Source organism: Hippoglossus hippoglossus, chromosome 17 (genome assembly GCF_009819705.1).
Source record: "Hippoglossus hippoglossus isolate fHipHip1 chromosome 17, fHipHip1.pri, whole genome shotgun sequence".
Taxonomy (NCBI): domain Eukaryota; kingdom Metazoa; phylum Chordata; class Actinopteri; order Pleuronectiformes; family Pleuronectidae; genus Hippoglossus; species Hippoglossus hippoglossus.
Genome location: NC_047167.1, coordinates 8,863,372 through 8,884,944, shown reverse-complemented (window position 1 = coordinate 8,884,944; position 21,573 = coordinate 8,863,372). Strand labels below are relative to the sequence as shown.

The following is a 21,573-nucleotide window of genomic DNA, read 5'->3' as shown; positions in this document are numbered from 1 at the left end:
GCCCATTCTTTTGCCTCTGAATCAAGGCTAATGTGGTTTATGGGGCTGAAAGCCTCATGTGCAGCACTGAATACTGTGTTTTCTGCAAATGCTATAGGAGCTGCAGGGAGCAGGAGGAGGCACATGCAAGGTGTTGTTGTTGTTGTGTCAAGAGAGGAGCCAATGACTTTGTGTTGACAGCTGAAGTGTACAGGATACAGCAGGTAAGTTTTTTTTTTTCACGGAGCGCCTCATCAGCATTAACACCTATCATCTGCCGTCTTGTTTACCCTTTAGTAGAGTTGCATTGTGTTCAAAACGTGATGTTTACCTGGGGTACTTCCTGTCCCAGCCCAGCATAATACTCCCATATTCAGGCACTGCTGTTCTGCAGGGTTGTCGGGATTCTTATTTCTTTTGTACAACACTGGACTTATTTTTAAAAACCCTGATTTTCACAGCAAACATGCACCAAAGGTACGGTACAATGCGTGGTTCTCTTTCATGGCAAGTTTGTTTTGCGACCGGTGGCTGAGGCTTTCTGCTCTGTTCATGATCCTGCTGGTGAAAGTGTTTTCCGACTATGCTGCATCACAGCTAAATATAAAATAGGCTGTGATTCTTCACAGGTCTTTTCAACAATCTTTCCGTTCGGCCTCAGCGAGCACAGGAGGACGTAGATCATCTGGAAAGATGTTCTTTGTGGCAGGGGCCAAAAATACAAGAGGCGCGGTGAGAGGAAATGAGAGGAGGTAACAAGGCTTATACAATTCCAGGCCTGAACATCCACTAAAAAAAAACAGAGGTTGGATTTTCACGTCATTTGTCATTTTCCATCATCAGCTCAATCTACCAGAAATTTCGAGAGGTAGATTTATTAGACAAAAAGAAGACAGTGACAGCTCTAAAGCCTGGTGAAGATCGGGCCATTCTCCTGGGTCTGGGAATGATCCTCTCATCTGTCATGATGTACTTTGTCCTGGGGATCACCATATTACGCTCCTATGCAGACAGGTACAGGCCTTTTATTCAAACACCTTACGTAGGAGTTAACTTCCTGCAAGAAACATGTTTAATTCATCACATGTGCCTTTTGAAAAACTGAGTCAGTGCTCTCTCAAGCTGAAAATTGCAAAAAATAAATACTTTTTATGAAAGCAGATGTTCTGGGACAATTTACACCCCCAAACCGAGTTGATTTCACACCAAGAGAGACCCTCAAAATGCTTTCTCTTTTTTGCATTAAATTGAATCTTCATTTAAATGTCAACACAGTGTGTGGACAGAGGAGGGTGTGTGTGTTGTTCGCAACTCCACGGTCACGGCAGACATGAACTGTTCCTACAACTGTGGGTCAGACTGCTGGAGAGTCTCCAAATACCCCTGTCTGCAGGTCTACGTGAGCGTCAATAACACGGGCCGTGTCAGCCGTTTATCTCACAATGAAGAGACCCAGGACGCCAGCTCTGAAGTGAGTACTGTGCCAGAGGGAAAATACAAGGAATTACTGAACCGTTTCAAATGTTGGCAGCGGCTGTCAGATGTTGGCCTGATTATAGATGCACTCTGCTCCCAGTGCAGAAAATGTTAGCAGATAGGATTTGTAATTTTTCCTGGACAAGCTAAAAGAAAATGTATTCAGTGTTGTGAAATAAACAAAAATCCTTGCCCTCTAAATAACCTCTGTGTGCCTCCATCCTGTCCTTGCAGTGTTTCTATGTGCCCAGGTGCCAGAGGGACAGCGTGGCCATGCACACCATGATTATGAATATCTCCGAGCGCCTGAAGGTCAACCAGCAGGTCCCCTGTTACTACGACCCCTCCGAGCAGCAGGAGACCGTCCTCCTGACCCGGCTGTACGACCACAGCGTCGTCCTCCACTCGCTGCTCTGGCCCTCCTGCATGATCACAGGGGGGGTCCTCATCATCGTGATGGTGAAGCTCACACAGTACCTCTCCAGACTCTGTGAAGAGATTGGGAAGATCAAGAGGTGAAATACATTTGGCAGCTGCGAAAGCCAATCATATGGTGGTTTGGTGACGGACACGTGATATGACAAGGATTGTTGGAACTAAACAACCTTGCTGTGACCCCCTAGCAAACTTTCCTCTTCAGCTGAGACATGTGGAACAGATGAGATTCACTGCGGCCTGAGGATGTGACTGTTTATAAAAGTGGAGTGAATGTTCCGAGGCGGAAACGTTCAGATGTGTAGCTGGCTCTTGTACAGGGAAAACTAGGACTGGGTTTTGCATTGTGTTGGAGGATTATAAAATGCTCTGTTGTTACTTGTTTATGAGGAAGTTTATTCTACCAGTAATTTTAAATCCAGTGTATTATACTACATTATATTATATTGCCAACACTTATATGATAATACCAAAAAACAGACATTGTAAAACACTGCCCTGTCTTTCCGAACAATGTCTTCTGTGTTCAAACTTTTGATGTTGAGCAACGTTGTACAACTCTGAGAATTTGTCTTTGGTGATTTGGAATCAAAATAGTTTTCTGAAACAATAATATATTCTTATTTTATACTCACCACCACGATGACCAATTATGACTAATGACCAGTATGCAGTAGGCCTTTTACCTATTTTTGTGTATACACGAATAGCGATGAAATAAAATTGTGCTAGACCTCTGAAATATTTGAATAGCACTTTTCATGCATACAATGTAACACAAAGAGCTTTGCAGAATAAAAGCAAGACAAAGACACATCCACAGCAAGATGCTGTCGTAAATAAAATAACAAGAGAGATATGAAATGAATAAATCAGAAATAATTAAAGGCCAAATAAAGATGTGAAAACGATAAAGTTGAAAATAAATGCTAAAAATGGATGTGAAAATGTTTTAGTAAATAATAAAATGCTAACGAAGATGTGAAAAGAATAAAGATAAAGTAACAGAATGCTAAAAGGGAGGTGGCAAAGATTAAGATAAAATAATAAAATTCTTAGAGATGTGGAAATTATTAAATAATAAAATACTAAAAGACATGTGAAAATGATAAAGATAATAAAATAACATTCTAAAAGAGATGTCAAAGGGGAAAAGATAAAATACTAATATACTAAAAGACGTGAAAATCATAAAGGTGAAATAAAGATAAAATGCTATAAGAGGAGTAAGTACCAGAAATAAGAAAGTGAATATTAAAGTGAAAAAAACTCAGAGAAAGCAAATAGCTAAGCAATAAATAAATAAAATAGAATATAAATAAAATAGAATAAAATGTTACATCTGTAAAAAAGTATAATTGATCAATAATTCTGTTTCCACATACATAGGGTCGAGAGGTTCACTCTTGCATCACATTAACAACAACCCTATTAACGATAACAGCAATCTTCATGCATTATAATGATGGTGCATTGGTCACACACACACACACGCACACACCGACACACACACACCGACACACACACACACGTGGCTCTGCAGCTGTAATAAATGCTCCTCTATCAGGAGCTCAATCACATGATCACATAGCCTGAATTCCATTGAGATGTAACATCGTTTAATTGATGAACAACACACAGTGATAAACACACAGTGTCGTAATCAGAGCGCTGCATCTACCAGCTCCACGTCTTTCTCCCGGAGGAGAAACACGCACACGCTGCAGGGGAGGGGGGGGGATTCGCTTTGGTCTCCACATTATGACCTGTCTGCAGAAAACAACCACAGCTCAGCCACTGTTTCTCTCATGTGCTCTTCGCTGGAATTTCTACAGAGTCAGACCCGCTTCCCGTGAATCCCCCAGTCTCACCTCATGACACTGTGTGAGAGTGTGTGAGTGTGCGTGTGTGTGTGTGGGGGCGGTGCGTGTGTGTGTGTGTGTGGGCGGTGCGTACTGCTGATGAGGAGCCTGCTAGCAATCCCCAAGCTGCTGCTGCTGCTAGCCTTGCTGCGCGGAGCTAGCTCGCTACCAAACTGTTAGTGTGTGTGTGTGTGTTTTCGGGACAGCACGATGGAGAGCATTATGAAGCATTATACATTTATTCCGCTGCAGCATATTGGCAACTTCACCAGGAGCTAGGGGCGTCTTTTTATCCCGGTGAAGCGGGACTGTCCCGGGCCCTCGGTAGCATTGTTTGGATGAAGTACGACTGGAGAGCTAGCACCGCTGGGTGAGACTTCCAGAGCGGGCACGAATGGGACTTCCAGAGCTAGCCGCGGCTAACCGGGTGGTGATAGCTGTCTGACACAGGTAGCCCAATATTTGTTTTTTCTCCCCTCATGTTGTGTGGTGTGTTTGCTTTTGCTTTCAACTAAACGAGTTCCACGGGTTCACAACAAGCGGTGGGATCGCACCCGTTTTATTGTAGTAACGTCACATTAGCTTGTGTCTGAGCGGATGTTTTTCATATTTTAAAATGACATTGATCTGCTCAGGGATCCTGGCTAGCACGGCGAGCTAGCTAGCAGAGAAACAAAACACAACACAACAGCAGCCGCTTTACACTGAGACCAGCCGAGGGCGCCTGTCAAGCTTGGGCTGAAAGCTAAACCTTAGCAGCGTTAGCCACACTGAACTGTGTGTGGGTGTTTGCTAACAAGTTTGTTTACATGGTTTTGCAAGTGCTTTTCGTTTGACACCACTGTTAGCTTAAATTCACCAGAGCTAAAGTTTGCATTGACAAGCTGTGTTATCGTTAGCCTTGATGCTAACGTCATAATAATTAAATGAACAAAATGACATTTCCATTTGCTGCAAGTTGTGTTAAGTTGTTAGCGTGTTGCTATTGTCTGTGTAAATATCTCCACATAGTAGCTGTGTACAGTGTGCTGAGCACATTAAAAACAAAAGGCCTGTTTTAGTACTATGTAATGCTGCTGTAGGCTTTCCTATGTAATGTAAACACATTATAGAAAACTTTTGGCCGCCCATAATACATTAGAATACCCTCTAATGTATAAGGAGTTAACTTTAACATGTTTATATTCTGCTCCCGTACATTTACACCATCTCTGAAGTCAGATCCTAACCACAAGCGTCTGTACTAGTTCTGTCCACAGGTCAGAGGTTGTTATATAATTCTGTTTCCTTCTCTCTCACAGTTAGTTGGCATCACTCATCTGATAATTACCAGCCTCTGAAAAGAGCAGATTTGCTGGCACAACCATGCCTCCCAGGCCATCCTCAGGAGAACTATGGGGGATGCACTTGATGCCCCCCAGCATCCTAGTCGACTGCCTTCTGCCAAATGGCATGATTCTCACATTGGAGTGCCTTCGGGAGGCCACACTCATCACAGTCAAGCATGAGCTTTTCAAAGAGGCCAGGAAGTACCCTCTGTACCATCTGCTGCAGGAGGAGAGCTCCTACATCTTTGTCAGTGTCACCCAGGAGGCAGAGCGGGAGGAGTTTTACGATGAGACCAGGAGGTTGTGCGATCTCAGACTCTTCCAGGCCTTCCTCAAAGTTATTGAGCCAGTGGGCAACAGGGAAGAGAAAATTCTCAACCGAGAGATAGGTATGTTTCTGGACATCTTATGTAGTTACAAAACAATATGCTGCAGCATACAGTAATAAACTATAATAGCTGTTGTCCTTGGCAATGTTATTACACAGAGTGAGGAGGATTAACATAATACCATTGGGTTTAACTGGTCACAACATATATTGTGTTTATGAAATGCAACGTATTATTTTATGTGACATGAAAAATCCACCTTAAATCATTTTGAGGTTGAAGGACTCGCAACTCACTTTTTTTATTCACTTGTTCCCTCATAGGTTTTGCTATTGGAATGCCTATATGTGAGTTTGATTTGGTGAAAGATCCGGAGGTGCAGGACTTCAGAAGAAACATTTTAAATGTTTGCAAAGATGCTGTGGACCTCAGAGACAGTAACGGACCCCACAGTAGAGCTTTATATGTGTACCCTCCCAATGTAGAATCCTCAGTAGAACTTCCCCGGCACATCTATAACAAACTAGATAAAGGTAAGACATCTTACTACAGCCACTGGGAAGCAAATGTTGAACATCACAATATATTTTATAAACATTCACATTTCTCTCTTTGCACCTTCACTGGGTGTGTGGATAAAATGATAAAATGTTTCTTTTAATTTTCTTTCCCTCAGGTCAAATCATCGTTGTCATTTGGGTTATTGTGTCACCCAGCAATGACAAACAGAAGTATACCCTCAAGATCAACCATGACTATGTGCCAGAACAGGTGATTGCGGAAGCCATCCGTAAGAAGACACGTAGCATGCTGCTCTCCCAGGAGCAGTTAAAGATGTGTGTGCAGGAGTATCAGGGAAAATACATCCTCAAAGTGTGCGGCTGTGACGAGTACTTACTGGAGAAATACCCTCTGAGTCAGTACAAGGTAATCTAATTTAATCATAGCTTATCTGATGCTATTGTACTTAAAGGGGGAAGAGATCCACCTCACGTCAAATTATCATCCAGTCCAAATGGGCTTGACATTCATGACATGAAATGCAATTTATAGAAAATATGCTGCCTGTATAATGTGCTGATTCAAGAATAGACCATACATACCATGGTATGTTAAGTACAAGGTTCTGTATGTCTGTTATTGCAGAGTTGTCATTGTAAAATTCAGTAATTCAGATGTTAATAAACCTAGGAATTTGAATGGCTTCGAAATGTCAAACAGCATGAATTGCTTCAAAATGTCAATTTGACTCTGCTCAACAGTATGTGCGCAGCTGTATCATGCTTGGACGGATGCCCAACCTGATGCTAATGGCAAAAGACAGCCTGTATTCCCAGTTGCCCATCGACAACTTCACAATGCCGTCGTATGCAAGGCGAATATCCACAGCAACGCCCTACATGAATGGGGAAACAGCCACCAAGGCTCTATGGACTATCAGTGGAACACTGAGAATCAGGATACTGTGCGCCACATACGTCAATGTCAACATCAGAGACATTGACAAGGTACAAATGCAGTGTGGTGCTGTAACTATTTTATCTGGCTCTCTTTAAAGAGTCTCTGCTTTGTTCTGCATTGACTAAAACAAAATCTTAACATCTCCTGTACTTCATCCAGTGAAAGATACTGTTATCACTCAGGGGCTTAGTAAATAATCTGTTGTTCTTGTGACTGCTCTAGATCTACGTCAGGACTGGGATATACCACGGTGGAGAGCAGCTGTGTGACAATGTCAACACCCAGCGGGTGCCCTGTTCGAACCCCAGGTAATACACAATGAGGAGTAGTGTTTTATACTCTGGAATTTCTCTCAGCTTTGCATCAGTAACAAGATTGATTTTTGGTAATGGGCGTTTCCTTGTTTATTACAGGTGGAATGAGTGGCTGAACTACGACATGTACATTCCAGACATCCCCCGTGCCGCCCGACTCTGCCTCTCCATCTGCTCTGTGAAAGGGAGGAAGGGAGCCAAAGAGGTTAGCAGTGAAACGCTACATTGAAGTTGTATATAACTTGTATGTATATGTATGTTAATACAGCTTTGATATACAGCGGTGTGTCATACTAAACACTAATGGTAGATAACACGCATCATCATTCTGTTTTCCTTCATACCTAAAAAGCCAATTCGAATCCCAAATTACTGTAAAATAATTTAATTACCAGCATGTTATTTCATGAAAATCTTAGGAATTATAACATTAACTGTCACTTAAAGATTCTACAATGTTTGGATGCAGTGTGGTCATTTGAATTTCTGTTTATTTAGTGAGTCAGAAGAGTTAACAAGGTCAGTGAATGTAGAAATGGAATATATACAATTTCCCTGCTAGCTGCACTGCGCCTTCCTTCTTCATAGCCCTGAGCTGTTGACTGTTTAATCATCTTCATATGCATCATCCTGCTGGTATTTTCCTGTAGGAGCACTGTCCCCTTGCCTGGGGCAACATCAACCTGTTTGACTACACCCACACACTAGTAGCAGGGAAGATGGCTCTCAACCTATGGCCTGTCCCACATGGCCTAGAAGACCTGCTCAACCCTATCGGCGTCACAGGCTCCAACCCCAACAAGGTGAATATAATTCCCACTCAATTACATGGAATGGCAGGATTTAAAACATTAACTTTCTCCGACTATCGTTGTACTAAGGTACAAACACAAGTCTATATTATGCTTGTGTCTGCTTATGACCTCTAAGCTTCATGTCCCAATTTTAATTGAGCTTATGACAACCTATAGTGTCACAGAGCTGGATTTCAGCTGCCTAGATTTAAGCAACCAAGCTTCTAATTCTACTTAATTAATAACACATTGATCCAGGCGCAATTCTGTGATTGAATTAAACCCTTTGACAACCTTTTCTGAACACGCAGGAAACCCCTTGTCTTGAGCTAGAGTTCGACCACTTCAGTTGCCCTGTCAAGTTCCCTGACATGACCACCATTGAGGACCATGCGAACTGGAATATATCCAGAGAGCTTGGCTTCAATTACTGCCACACTGGTTTGGTAAGATAACAAGCATTTGTTGTTTATTTCATGTTTTTGCTTCACTAATCTGATTCGTCGAAAGAAATACATTTTCTTTAAATCATGAGCAGCTGCCACATAAATCAATCACATCACAGAGGTTGACATGAAATCACTGTCTTATTCACATGTGAAGTTTTATGTGACACTCGTCAGCGTTGACTCCATGTGGTTCTGTGTATATTATTATTAAAGTGAGTTTTATGCTTTCATAGAGTAACAGACTGGCGCGTGACAACCCCCTGACTGACACTGACAACGAGCAGCTGCGGCAGGTGTGCAACAGAGACGCGCTGTCTGACATCACAGAGCAGGAGAAAGACTTTCTGTGGAGGCACAGGTAATGTGTATATGGTTATATATCATGGTGAGGGGGGGTTTTGAAGGTGTATGAGTGGTTTGTTAGGATTGGATATAAACGCTCTCTTATCCAAATCATTACATTTTATGCATTCCACTGTTGTATGGGCAGGATTTTCCCTACAATTATCTGACTTGGGTGCATCACCTAAACTGAATGCAAGAGAAAAACTATACTGAGTATTCACTGGAGAAATAAAATACTGTATCGACCATGAAGTAAAACCATAACAGGTATTCTTTTAGAATGGAGAACATACAATAGTAACTATGGTCTTTTGAAATGCATTATGGGTTCTTTTAGCTTTATTATGTTGCTAGGATAGTGAGTGTTTTCGAGTCTTTCTATTCTTAATCTTTGTCCGTTCTACCCCTCCTCCACAGCCACCCTTATAGAGTTTGACCTGCAGGAGTTTAGCTAAGAATTACATCTGTCACAGACGATGATCCCAAAAAGACTGCAGTGTGAAAAATGTTTAACGGTCAGAAAAAATAATTTAGCGAGAGGATTGAGGACTGTGAGAGAAGAGTGGTCTCGCTGCAGTGACTCAGTTAGCTGACTAGTGGCCTCTGAGACAGTGAGCTGTCTACAGACAGACTAGAGAAATTTTGGTACGCAGCCAAACACTGTTACTTTGTCAGAGAGCCATGAGAGGATGATTAAATAGCATTTCAAATCCATTCACTATAAGTCTTGTTTTAGAAATTTCCTTTTCTATGGCGCACAGTGTGATCCTTCACAAAAATGCAAAGGTTGCTTCATGACATACTCACTTCCTGTATCCTCAGTGAGCATATTCGTTTGCTTTTCTTCTTGCAAATGTCTGATTGTACTGTGAAAACAACAACCTGTGTTGTGTTTTAAACTGTGGGTTTTTAACTCTGTGGTCCAAAATGAAGTGGAAATGCATATTTTCACAATGCCCCAACCAAACAGTCCCCTCGACCCAACCTGACCAAAACAGCAAAACCAAAGGGAAACCCTGCATTTAGGGTTGAAACTAATTCTATCTCCAAACTTATTCTAGACAAGACTGTGTCAACATGCCAGAGATCCTTCCCAAGATCCTCTTGGCTGTGAAATGGAACTCCAGAGATGAGGTTGCACAGGTGAGCTCAGGTTTCTACTGCTGACACACCTTTATTTTGAAGGACATCGTGTACCATAACAGATACTCTGTCTAACTTGGTTGTTGTACCAATGCCACGTAGCTGTTTGATAATGGAAAATGCTAAAACAACATGTCAACATGTCAAACTACATGCTATGTAAATTTGTACCAGCCCATGTTTGTTTGTTTTTTATAGATGTATTGCCTTCTGAAGGACTGGCCTGCTATCAAGCCAGAACAAGCCATGGAGTTGCTAGATTGCAACTTCCCCGATCCTATGATCAGAGATTTTGCCGTGAAGTGCCTTGAGAAATATCTAACAGATGACAAACTTTCTCAGTACCTCATTCAGCTAGTTCAGGTGTGTTGCATCTTTATTTGGCTGGACTGTAAAGTCAGCAGTGTGAATTATTCTAAGAAATACCCTCAATGTTTTAGTTTCATGTTCTCTCGAAGTGGTTTTTATGGTAAATTATTTTCTGTGTCTGTTTCCAGGTTCTAAAGTATGAGCAGTACCTTGATAACCCACTTGCACGCTTCTTGCTGAAAAGAGCATTAACCAATCAGAGGATAGGACATTTCTTCTTCTGGCATTTAAAGTGAGTGAATACAAAAAAAGCCTTCTTTCACCAAGTTGTATCTGTTTGTTTGAGACCTAACTGGTAAACATTTTTTTAATGGAACTTAACTGTCTGATGCCAAATTTTGTTGAATTTAAAGGTTGAGTGTTTAAGATTTAGGTGAAAGGGATCTATTGGCAGAAATGGAATATAAAATAATCCTAGTAGTTTTTACAGTCGTCCAGAATGGACAAACTAAACACTTTTTGAGATTTTGTGATAAATGAAGGTTACCACAGGTTCACTTCTGTGTTTGGAAGGGGAGGGTGAAGTGAAGGGTATTAAGCTGCAACATGCAATGTTTTCCATCAGGGCACCAACAACATCTAATTGTTTTACTTCTCTTGTATGTTCACAGGTCAGAGATGCACAACAAGACAGTGAGCCAGCGGTTCGGTCTGCTGCTGGAGTCATACTGCCGGGCGTGTGGCATGTATCTGAAGCACCTGAGCAGACAGGTGGAGGCCATGGAGAAACTCATCAATCTCACAGACCTCCTCAAACAGGAGAAAAAAGATGAGGCACAGAAGGTAATCTAACAGCCACTACCTGTTAATTGTGAGCCACTGAATCGTTGAGTTTAATCCTGACAACATCTGGACTATCTGGCCTTACAGATGTTAGGATATATAGCAGAGGGATACATTTGGACAGTTGCCTTCATTCTGCTTACAGCAAAATATATTTCAAACCAGAATGATACTTGACTCATCCCTACAGTAATAGGAAAAAAATCATACAAATAATAAATAAAAGCAGTTACTTAAATTATGTTTAGGTTAAATCAGATGGTGTTTAAATGGGTTAAAGTAAGTGAATTATTGGTACGAGACATTAAGCAAAGTCAAAACGTTATTCAGTGTCAGTTGCTACAAGATTCTTATGTTAAGTAAAACACAGCAAGAGCAAATTAATGCAGAGGAGAAAACTAGAGGGACTATATTTTATTCATAAATCAAGGAAAATCCTAAATTATGAAAAATTAACAAATAGATGTACTGGTAACTATTGAAGATTTTACTTAATATTATGATCTGAATCCAAAAACAGATTATTTTAGATCTACAGACAAAGCTAAAAAACAACAACACAGAAGGTCATTTTAAATTTAAGACCTAACTACAGGCTACAAGAAAGTTTTAGCCACCTACTAATTTGCTAATTGTCTAAGCTGAGGTCTTGGTTAGCTCGCTAACTAGCAAACTGATTTAATAGAGCCTACGGCGGAAGATGTGTAGACTTTCTGCTGTCCTGATGTCAATGGGGAGCTTTTTCCACCATTTGGGAGCCAGGACAGCAAACAGACGTGATTTTGTTGATTGGCCGATGCAGAGCGGAGTGGACGGGCCGGGATGTAAGGTTTAACCATCTCCTGGATATAGAATTAGCCTGATTCTGTATGCAAGTACTAGTGTCTTGAAGCGGAGGCGGGCAGCCACTGGTTGAAGACCAGTCAAGCTGCTGCATTCTGGATGAGCTGCAGAGCTCGGATGGCACTAACAGGTAAAGGGAGTTGCAGTAGTCTAGGTGTGAGATGACAAGAGCCTGGACCAGAAACTTTACCGGGCTGGCTCACTCATCCAGCTGCTCGGCAGCAGCAGCAGTAGCATTAATAACTGCTTCATTCTTTCTTACATAATTAGATTCTCTCTAAAGGGGAGAGGCCGGGCAAATCGATGCAGAAAGAATGGAAAACACTATAGATCATTTATGTTATTGTGAGAGATGACAGTTTGTTTTTGCTCATTATGAAACTGGCCTGAAAAATGAGACAGTGGTGCCACAGTCCAGGTGGAAAAACTAACTGATACACTTGTTTCATCTCTTCTAAGGTTCAAATGAAGTTTCTGGTGGAGCAGATGAGAAGGCCGGACTACATGGATGCACTGCAAAGCTTCACCTCCCCACTGAATCCAGCACATCAGCTCGGAAACCTCCGGTACATCAGCACTCTCTTATCTAACTCTAATGGTTGGCATTTAATGCTTATTTCCTCTGAGGGTGTTGCTTGTACCTCTCTGTCCTTCAGGATTTAAATACTATTAGGTGTAATTTAAAAGGCCTTTTGTGTATGATTACATTTAGGAACATAATGAACTCATCGCTCTCCAAACAGAACCTTAATTTTGTGGACCCAGTCCACATCTCTCAGTTGGGAAGAGCTAATTTACTGTATATTTTGTATATTTTACTGAGTCTGGACTCGAGAGCACAGGAACAACTGCTGAGGACTTGGTGTTTCCCTTCTGTCATTTCTCTTCTTCTTTAAACATCCTTGTGTGTGTTTCAGTCTGGAGGAATGCAGGATGATGTCATCAGCCAAGCGACCACTGTGGCTCAACTGGGAAAACCCAGATATGATGTCAGAGCTGCTCTTCCAGAACAACGAAATTATCTTCAAAAATGGAGATGGTGAGTTTTGTTTGTGTTTTTCTCTTGTTCTCTACTTCTCTACCTCTCTTTGTCCACCCTTTGTCTATGTCTCTCTCTCACACACCCATGACCACACAACTTGACTTGAAAATCTGTTTGCTGAGCATGCAGCAAATTTCAGTGGAAGCCTGTAGGGCATATCCTGTTACACAATCACGAGCTCATCTATGCTCTTTACACGGAATCCAGAGAAATGCGTGTCATGTTATTTGAATCACCCTTTTTCTCAGCTGCTTGTGCATTTTGCAGCGCAGTGTATGACAAAACTGACTTTGACAGCTCTGCTCCATAATGCATCTTTGGAGTTGATCAAAGACGAGCTAGTGCTCACCTCACTGTCTTTCACCTCCTTGTCTCCCTGTGCCTTCGCAGATCTGAGGCAGGACATGCTGACGCTGCAGATCATTAAGATAATGGAGAACATCTGGCAGAACCAAGGCCTTGATCTCAGGTAGGCTCCTCACTTCACTGTGACATCAACGACAAGGTACACTTCAACAGCGCCAGACCTTTCATGTTCTGCACTCAATGCTTGAATGCAGATTAGTGGCAAATCCCGCCAGCCACTTCAGGTCATTTCATTTAGACGCCATCATTTTTTTCCCCTGCCTCTCTTGATGTTTTCTGTGCTTGTGTTCACAGAATGCTGCCATACGGTTGCCTGTCAATCGGCGACTGCGTGGGGTTGATCGAGGTGGTGAGGAGCTCGCACACCATCATGCAGATCCAGTGTAAAGGAGGCCTAAAGGGGGCGCTGCAGTTCAACAGCCACACACTGCACCAGTGGCTCAAGGATAAGAACAAGGGGGAGATGTGAGTGGCAGAAACAGTGATTTATACAGCTGTAGGACGGAGAGGTGACCACACAGTTACTGGATCCTCTCTGAGACACAAGTATTCTCCGTTTGTTTGATTTCTCAGGTACGACCAGGCCATAGATCTGTTCACACGGTCATGTGCAGGCTACTGTGTAGCCACATTTATCCTGGGCATAGGAGACAGACACAATAGCAACATTATGGTCAAAGATGATGGACAGGTAAAGATTACATTTGACATTCTTTCTATGTTATATATACACGTACATACTTTCTGTTAAGTGTTTAATTAAATTGTGTGTTTTTCCTTCTATTTCCACAGCTGTTCCACATAGACTTTGGCCATTTCCTCGACCACAAAAAGAAGAAGTTCGGGTACAAGAGGGAGCGTGTGCCTTTTGTGCTTACACAGGACTTCTTGATCGTTATTAGCAAAGGAACTCAAGAGTGCACCAAAACGAGGGAGTTCGAAAGGTAACGGCAGCAGTGGACATGAGTTTGTTATCTTTGGATGAAAGAAAAAGGTTGCAGTATTTTTACGGCATGAGATCGAGCATCCATCTCCTCTTTGTGGCCGAATTTCCCACTTGACCCCACTGGTCTGTTTTCTCTGTCACCACGTTTATTTCTTCCACTCCTTAGGTAACGTTTTCCTTCTGCCCCTCAGGTTCCAGGAAATGTGTTACAAAGCGTACCTGGCGATCCGACAACACGCCAACCTCTTCATCAACCTCTTCTCTATGATGCTGGGCTCTGGGATGCCCGAGCTGCAGTCATTCGATGACATCGCCTACATCAGGAAGACCCTGGCCCTGGACAAGACAGAGCAGGAAGCCCTGGACTACTTCATGAAGCAGATGAACGACGCTCACCATGGCGGCTGGACGACCAAGATGGACTGGATCTTTCACACTATCCGCCAGCATGCCATGAACTAAAATGGCAAGTACGCAACGAGAGGTGTAAAGGACTGTGGCAACAACAGCACACTAAAAACCAAAAGAGAAGGGAGAAGCAAAAATAAGTATTTGCCCAGCTCCACCAAGGCCTGGTTAATATTACCGCCAGCATTTGACTCTGAAACATCATGTGCCCGTGCACCACAAACTAAGGGAGCTCAGAAGGGCCAATTTCAGGGACATGATGCCTAATTGCTCTTATTTCTTCAGGTGTCTGAATGTCTTTTCCCTGCACTATGAACTCAACAAGGCAGGGTGGAGTTATATTCATCTGTCTTCTCCATAGGGACTAAAAGTGTGATGGACCTGGACTACATTGACCTTCTTCATGCAAACAGAACTTGGGACAAATTTTTATTTTTCATATTTTTAAAAACTTCTTTCAATACATCTACAACCATCAGCATTAAGAAAGGAACATTTTGAAGTGGTACACTATGAGCACAGCAGGCTTTTTCTACGGATAAACTTACTGTTGATTTCCACTACCTATTTTGACCGGATGAAGAATGGGGAGATGTTTGCGGACACAAGCCAGGACAGCTGAGATGCTGTGAATGAAGCCTGGCAGGTGTCCAAACAAAGTCCTTACAAAAAAAAAAAAAACACTATAAGTACAAGACTGAGAGAGGAAGTGTGGAAAACACTTAGCTAGCATTTAACACTTTCACAGAAACTGAATCATGACTTATTTGTAGCCCTCAGACGACGTGTCCACTGTGTAGAAATCCCAACACCACCACGAAATAACTGACCTTTGTACAGAGAAATATTCACAGACTTGTTTGCATTCGGTGCACATATTCCTTTTTGAGTCTATTTTCTACTGAGCCAAAGTACTACATGTGTAACCCCACTACTCCGCAGTCTTATTGTAAAAGAAAATAGTCAGTACTATTCCAATTCTCGTGTACTCATCACACTGATCTCTGCAGTATTTGTTTTGTTTTGTCTATCAGTATTATTCTGTGTCAGGTGACGTTGAGGCACAAATGTTGAAACATCGAGTGACTGCAGAACAGCTTCCTGATGGCCAGCTGTATCACGCGCTAGGAATTGGTCTTTAGTTATTCAGCCGATGAAGGAGAGAAACGCAGGAGAGAAGGATGCATAACATTCATTTTGTGTGCTGTGCTGTTACACTATGCAAGTTGTGATCTTTATATGTACTGTATGCTGAGGGGAAAAAAATAACTTGATGTCAGAGTCAGGCAGAGAGGCTTCACACAAACGAGCGTGTCCAAACTCTGTACAGACTGTACATGGAAGAAAAGCAGTATTGTTTACTTCTTCCCAACAGTAAGAACAATGAGCTACAGCTTCGGACCCTGCCTTTGCCCTTTCCCCACCAGGTTTCCGCGTGGAGCTCCAATCTAAGCCATCTGTAAAATATTTAAGATTTTTAGTTTTGCTCCCGTCTCCTCGAACTCTTTAAGAAAAATAATTTAAGACGACTCTCTGCTCACATTTGCCATACGGACCCAGATCGTGACATCCAGGTTAAAAAAAAAAGTGAATTCTTTTAATTTAAACCTTCCAAGTGTCTTCTTCCCTACTCTCTCCTATGATTGTCGCCCTTATGTGCGCAAGAAAAGTCTTTGCAATTTTGTTCGCCGCACAGACACATATGTAAGAGGTCAGTAAATGTTCTAGCTTTACCAAATGATACCCCACAGGGCGGTTTCCTGGACACGAGTCTGTGTGAAAGTCAATTTCTTTTCAATTCTGTTCCTGGTTAAAAAAAAAAAAAAGAAAAAATGCTCAGGAAACCGATCCTACCGAAATGCATGTGCTTCTGTACGGGATACAGAGCAGTGGGCCGGACCCCAACTTGAGAAAACTAGTCCCCATGTTCTTTATGGAAGAACAAACTAAATGATGCGATTTCCCTTTATACTTCCACATGATATGGTTGTTTTCTGTTTCTCACACTTCATTATGCATGAGGTCCTCGAATATCTACTTTTCCTTTTGTTTGACCTGATGTTGTTTACTTGAATTTCATGTATAGAAATGACCTTGTTACTTGTGTGGGGGTACAACAAAGTCACAATGAAGGTAACAGATACTGATCCTGCTACTACATGTGCAAATGCTTTCCTTGAATAATTACAGAGGTAATATATTTTTGTATTTTTAAATGTAAAGCAAACTCATATATGTAACTGCTAACCAAAAAAAGCAATCATGCATAACATGCACCATCCTCATACGCAAACCCAGTAGACGGCCTCGAGTTGTTGAAACGATATGAATGACAAAGCAGAGGTGAATTGTTGAATGAAGGACGGGGACTTGATGCAGTTGTCCCAGTGCGACCCTCATGTCCCGTGGAGATCTCTTGCCCTGTGAGTACAATATGGAGGAAGACGCTGCCCTGCATGTTTTAAAAAAAAAAAAAAGAACCGGAATGATGTTAGTTATCTGTCCATCTGTATATATCATTAAAAAACCTTCAAATATTTGTTTTAGTCATCATATGACCATGTCTGATAATGAACTGTATGCATTCATTTATTGTGTTGTTGAATAAATACATTTCTCCCTATCTAAATAGGTTATTTTATTACAATGTATGACACTTCAAATGATGTTATTTACAAGGAAATTCAATTTGTTTCTGCTTCCTAATAAAAATGAAAAACAGTGTGGAACAAGGCTTGAATCAGTACATCAACAATCTTTGTATCTGTGTTCAAAAAATATTTTTTACCGACACATGACTCCTCAATGCAAACTGCAGCAGTGCGTATAAAACATGTAGGAGATGCTCTTTACAGTTCAGCCACAGGTTTGGGTGTGTTGCAGCTGTTGTGGCCTGGCGACTACAGATGAGGTGGGGGCGACAGAGGTCTGGCAAGAAGGAGTGTTTCAGGGCACTTCGGGGGCCCAGGCAAAGGTATTATCCCCCCCCCTTTCAGGCACATCATACACACGTAAATGTTCTAGTCCTCGACCACACCTCTAAAATTAAGAAACTTGTGGCAGAAAGGGAAGTCCTCGACCATGGGGTCATTACAGTCTTATTATTACAGTCTTCTGTAGCCAAATCAAAGAATTCAAGTTTTTTTCCCACAAACTGGTTGCTGTGGGCTAATGTAATCTGTTCATCTCTCTTTTGGCTTGTTACAGTTACGGCAGCGTAAACACCAACTGTGTCAAGATGGCGACTGCAGGCTGGACCTCCGTAGGAGTCTGTACAATTTGCCCTGGGTGTATCTTGACGTCAGGCAGCCCCCCGCAGCTCTACTGCACACCTCAGCGGACAGATGAGCCAGGTACTGTGTCAGCTTCACCAGGCCCACCAGCAGAGTTCCACCGCCCAGCATCAGACAGGGCCACAGCAGAGCAAACAGGGCCTTCTCCAGCGTGTACTTCCTGCTCAAGATCACTTCCCCGGGGTGTCCTGTGCGGTCGATGAAGCACGATGACGTGGTCCCCTGCTGAGCGTCCAACATCTGTTTCACTCTGTGGACTTCAGCTTGAAGATCCGTAATGTCCATCTGACATTTGGGTATGTAGAAACACTGTGAAAGAAAAGATATGATTCAAGAAGTGTCATTTCCATCATCGAGCTGCCTGTCCCTGTTGGCAGTGCTGATTGCAATCAGTGAGACGAGCTACAAGGTCAAAAAAGGAAAAGCCCTTCTCGGCCGCCATTTGCAGCACAGATACGTCCGATTGTTTCATGCAGTCTCAGTGAGTGGGACTGAAGAGGAGCATCTCTTATTCAGACCAGCACAGGAATCAGAGTGATGTTAGTTTTTGTTGTCCTGTCTGTTTATCTTTTTTCTTTATTGCTTTCTTAGGTGTTTTTTTTAGTCACGGCTTGATGAAAACTCTGAATCCTGACAAGTAAAATCACCATTCACAAAACAGAACTCTGCAGAACTTTTGAATACACAAGAAAGAGGAAAGGGAGAAACTGAGAAAGCACTATATGTCCCCTTTATTGCTCAGATCCACCTCCAGGCAAAGTATCCTGCAGGTGTTCCCACATGCCACTTGACAAGCCTCACATGGTGAGAGGCTCATCCAAACCAGAGGCTCGTGAAACTATAGGTGAGACCTACGAGCCGGACTTTACCGTAGTACCTCAGGAGCAAGCAGGACCGATTCTTCGTCGAAGTGTAGAAAAGCACTTTGATTGGAGCCCGTGAGGTTAACCATCACCCTGAGGCACGGCACGGTGCTCACACCTCTGCAGTCCACCCACTCTGTAAGGATGTCGGCCTGCATCAGCACACAGCTGGCCTCCTCCACCCAGTCACTGGAAAACAAGAGGCAGGAAACGTTCAGGAGACCCGACCCTCACATCCACAAAACATGCAAACTTAAACCAGGAAGCCACTGCTTGTTTCTCGCTGTATCTCTGCTGTGTGCCCTGTTTTTATTTTATGCTTTAACTATGCTCTGGGCTCGAGGAATGGCAATGTCAGTCTGCCTGTCAGTCAAGTCACCATTGTGGTCACGACTGAAATATCTCAACAGCTATAGGATGAATCGTTGTGACATTGAGTACTGACACTCATGGTAGGATGACTCCTTGCTTTGGTAATCCGCTGACTTTTCATCTAGCGCCACCATTAGGTCAAAGATGTACCATACATTGCATAATATCACACCAAGGAATTTCCCATAAGCCTTGTCTTAATTTGATCAGAAATTTTTTTTAGCATCAGCACCAACATGGTAAATATTATCATGTTACATTTTGAGCTTGTCAGCATGTAATCTAATTACATTTTACTATTCTATCTTATTCCATTTACTTTTTCCTTTCCATCACATTGAGGGAGAATCATGTCTGAGTGTAGTTGTCACCTTTCTAGTGTGAACACAAAAAAATCGGTATCATGGAAGCATGGATTCGGGACATGGTCTGATAATCTTGGTAATAATGGGGTTGCACGTTTTATGGAAGCCAATTTGTGCCAGTAAAATCAAAGATGTATGTATGTATGATAAATATATATTATTTTATATTTCTATAGCATCTACAGCATTTTACATTGAGACAATTATCCTAAAAAAGCAACACAAATGTACTAATGTAAGGGATTGCTTTTTCATGTCACTGCAAATACAATATCCCTGTTTGGGTTTGAATTCAACAATGAATTAGTTAATTAAAATCTAATCAATTGATAAATATGAAATAATTTATTCATTTGTTTTGATATTTAGAACAAAATGTATTTTTTAATTTCCATTACTGTCAAAAATCAAATAAAAGTCATTGTACTGTCTACCATACGACTTCCTTTCTAACGTAGATGACAGACTGCAGTGTACCTGTTGACAAAGGGTTTGACCATAGTGATGCCGACCACAAAGAACATGAGCACGGAGAAGGCCATCATGGCGAAGCCCAGCAGGATGGCTCTGTCCTCCCCGACACTCGACCCCGGCATCTGGGACCGAACTCTCTGCCCTCCACGTCCATCCACCCCTCGGCTCCACTCCTGCTCCTGCACTGCGGAGGAGGTGTGGAGGAGGTCCCTGCGTCGCTCAAACACAAAGACACACACACACACACACACACACACACACACACACACAAATACATGCATCAAGTTCAAGTTCAAGTTTAATTTATTAAATCCAGATGGGACAGATGCATGGCCACCGGGGTCGCAATGATTCCGATTTTATTTGTGGTTCGATGCAACTCTCATGTTCGACTCGTGACTTGATCCTTTTCTCTGAAACAGTATGATTCTTCCTCAGGGAGAAAATACAAAAAGTATCTGAACCAATTTAGTTTGATTTTGATGTGTAAGCTCTAGTTAAAAAACAACATTTTATTTTCTAGTTTAAACTGGAAGCAGCTTGTGCAGCAGCTTGGAAGAGGTGGCCTCATTTGTGCATCCTGTAATAAATGGTGATGGACAAATGCAAGGATATCAATGGTTGCACCATTCACCCCGAGGATGTAACACACACAGCCCACATAGCTGCCAGTCACTCCTAACTAGACCAGAGGAGTTGAATTTACTCCACTATGTTTCAACTTTATTCACAAAGTACTATTTCATCTTCTTTACTTCAAGTGCAAACTGGAAAAAATATTCCTCCTCTCTGTTTTTTCCTCATACCTGGTCCTAACACTCTTCTGTAGAATAGTCCTCAGGCCAGGCATAAGACAAAAAAAGGTCAACTCCTCTCAAGTCTGCTGGGCCATCAGATCCAGTTCCAAGAGTGACTGACAGATGTGGGAGCTGCCAGAGCGTTACATCCATATAGAGCATAGACGTTTGAAGGATCCCTGTTTGTGGCAACCTGCTGCAGTGTGCAGTACTTTTCAAAAAACGTATTCCTGTGAAGACCAAGACTTTATATAAAGATGGGCAACACTTCTTCACTTCCTCCCATGATCCAGAAATGAAGCTGAAATGTCCAGGATAGGAAAATGGTGTCATCTTGTGCATTTGGAGCCAGAGTCGCAGTATTGCCTATAGATGAGGCACAGTTGATATATGCGCTCATCCAAATCGCGAGTCAGTCTCAGTTGTCAGTCATGACGATTCACCCTCGTTTTTACAACATCAAATAAATAACTAAAACCATAAAGTGGAATAAACCGGAAGAATGAGCACTTGAACAAACATCTGTGTGATACCCAAACTGACTGAAACCATCTTTGAAATGTTTTTTTATTTTGACTCATATTCCATCCACTGACATAGAGGAGGCAGGATTTATGACCCTTACTAGTCAGTGTGATAGTGTGATCTATGTGTTCAGTAATTTAGTATGACCCTCGAAGGATGTTGTAAAACTTGTTAAAATGGCCCTTGATAGGAGAAACGTTCCCCTACACTAC

At 42.1% G+C, this 21,573-nt stretch overlaps 3 protein-coding genes across 4 annotated transcripts; 2 read left to right on the top strand and 1 right to left on the bottom strand.

The window, feature by feature from the left end:
• Nucleotides 1–627: 627 nt before the first annotated feature.
• Nucleotides 628–2,584, top strand: LOC117778037 (calcium-activated potassium channel subunit beta-2-like). The gene is made up of 4 exons (XM_034613238.1): nucleotides 628–731; nucleotides 823–993; nucleotides 1,255–1,450; nucleotides 1,690–2,584. Exons 1-4 carry the CDS (start codon nucleotides 673–675, stop codon nucleotides 1,972–1,974), a joined length of 711 nt encoding a protein of 236 aa, XP_034469129.1. The 5' UTR covers nucleotides 628–672; the 3' UTR covers nucleotides 1,975–2,584.
• A 1,242-nt stretch (nucleotides 2,585–3,826) lies between these two features.
• On the top strand, nucleotides 3,827–17,394 carry LOC117778034 (phosphatidylinositol 4,5-bisphosphate 3-kinase catalytic subunit alpha isoform). Of its 2 annotated transcripts, XR_004616719.1 has the most exons (22): nucleotides 3,827–4,202; nucleotides 5,054–5,469; nucleotides 5,733–5,942; nucleotides 6,086–6,336; nucleotides 6,672–6,917; nucleotides 7,093–7,178; nucleotides 7,284–7,389; nucleotides 7,835–7,987; nucleotides 8,290–8,424; nucleotides 8,661–8,785; nucleotides 9,834–9,915; nucleotides 10,114–10,278; nucleotides 10,413–10,516; nucleotides 10,896–11,067; nucleotides 12,370–12,476; nucleotides 12,828–12,949; nucleotides 13,343–13,421; nucleotides 13,613–13,783; nucleotides 13,892–14,009; nucleotides 14,111–14,262; nucleotides 14,456–16,481; nucleotides 16,513–17,394. XR_004616719.1 is itself a non-coding variant. In XM_034613230.1 (21 exons), the coding sequence occupies exons 2-21, from the start codon at nucleotides 5,118–5,120 to the stop codon at nucleotides 14,724–14,726; spliced, it is 3,207 nt and encodes a 1,068-aa protein (XP_034469121.1). In that variant the 5' UTR covers nucleotides 3,827–4,202; nucleotides 5,054–5,117; the 3' UTR covers nucleotides 14,727–17,394. The 2 variants fall into 2 exon arrangements, 1 of the variants encoding a protein (XP_034469121.1); XM_034613230.1 differs by having other exon boundaries at nucleotides 14,456–17,394.
• A 511-nt stretch (nucleotides 17,395–17,905) lies between these two features.
• On the bottom strand, nucleotides 17,906–20,161 carry LOC117778339 (calcium-activated potassium channel subunit beta-3). Its single transcript, XM_034613839.1, has 4 exons — nucleotides 20,043–20,161; nucleotides 18,835–19,017; nucleotides 18,620–18,638; nucleotides 17,906–18,274 (listed from the first exon to the last, which is right to left on the bottom strand). The coding sequence occupies exons 1-4, from the start codon at nucleotides 20,159–20,161 to the stop codon at nucleotides 17,906–17,908; spliced, it is 690 nt and encodes a 229-aa protein (XP_034469730.1).
• Nucleotides 20,162–21,573: the final 1,412 nt, after the last annotated feature.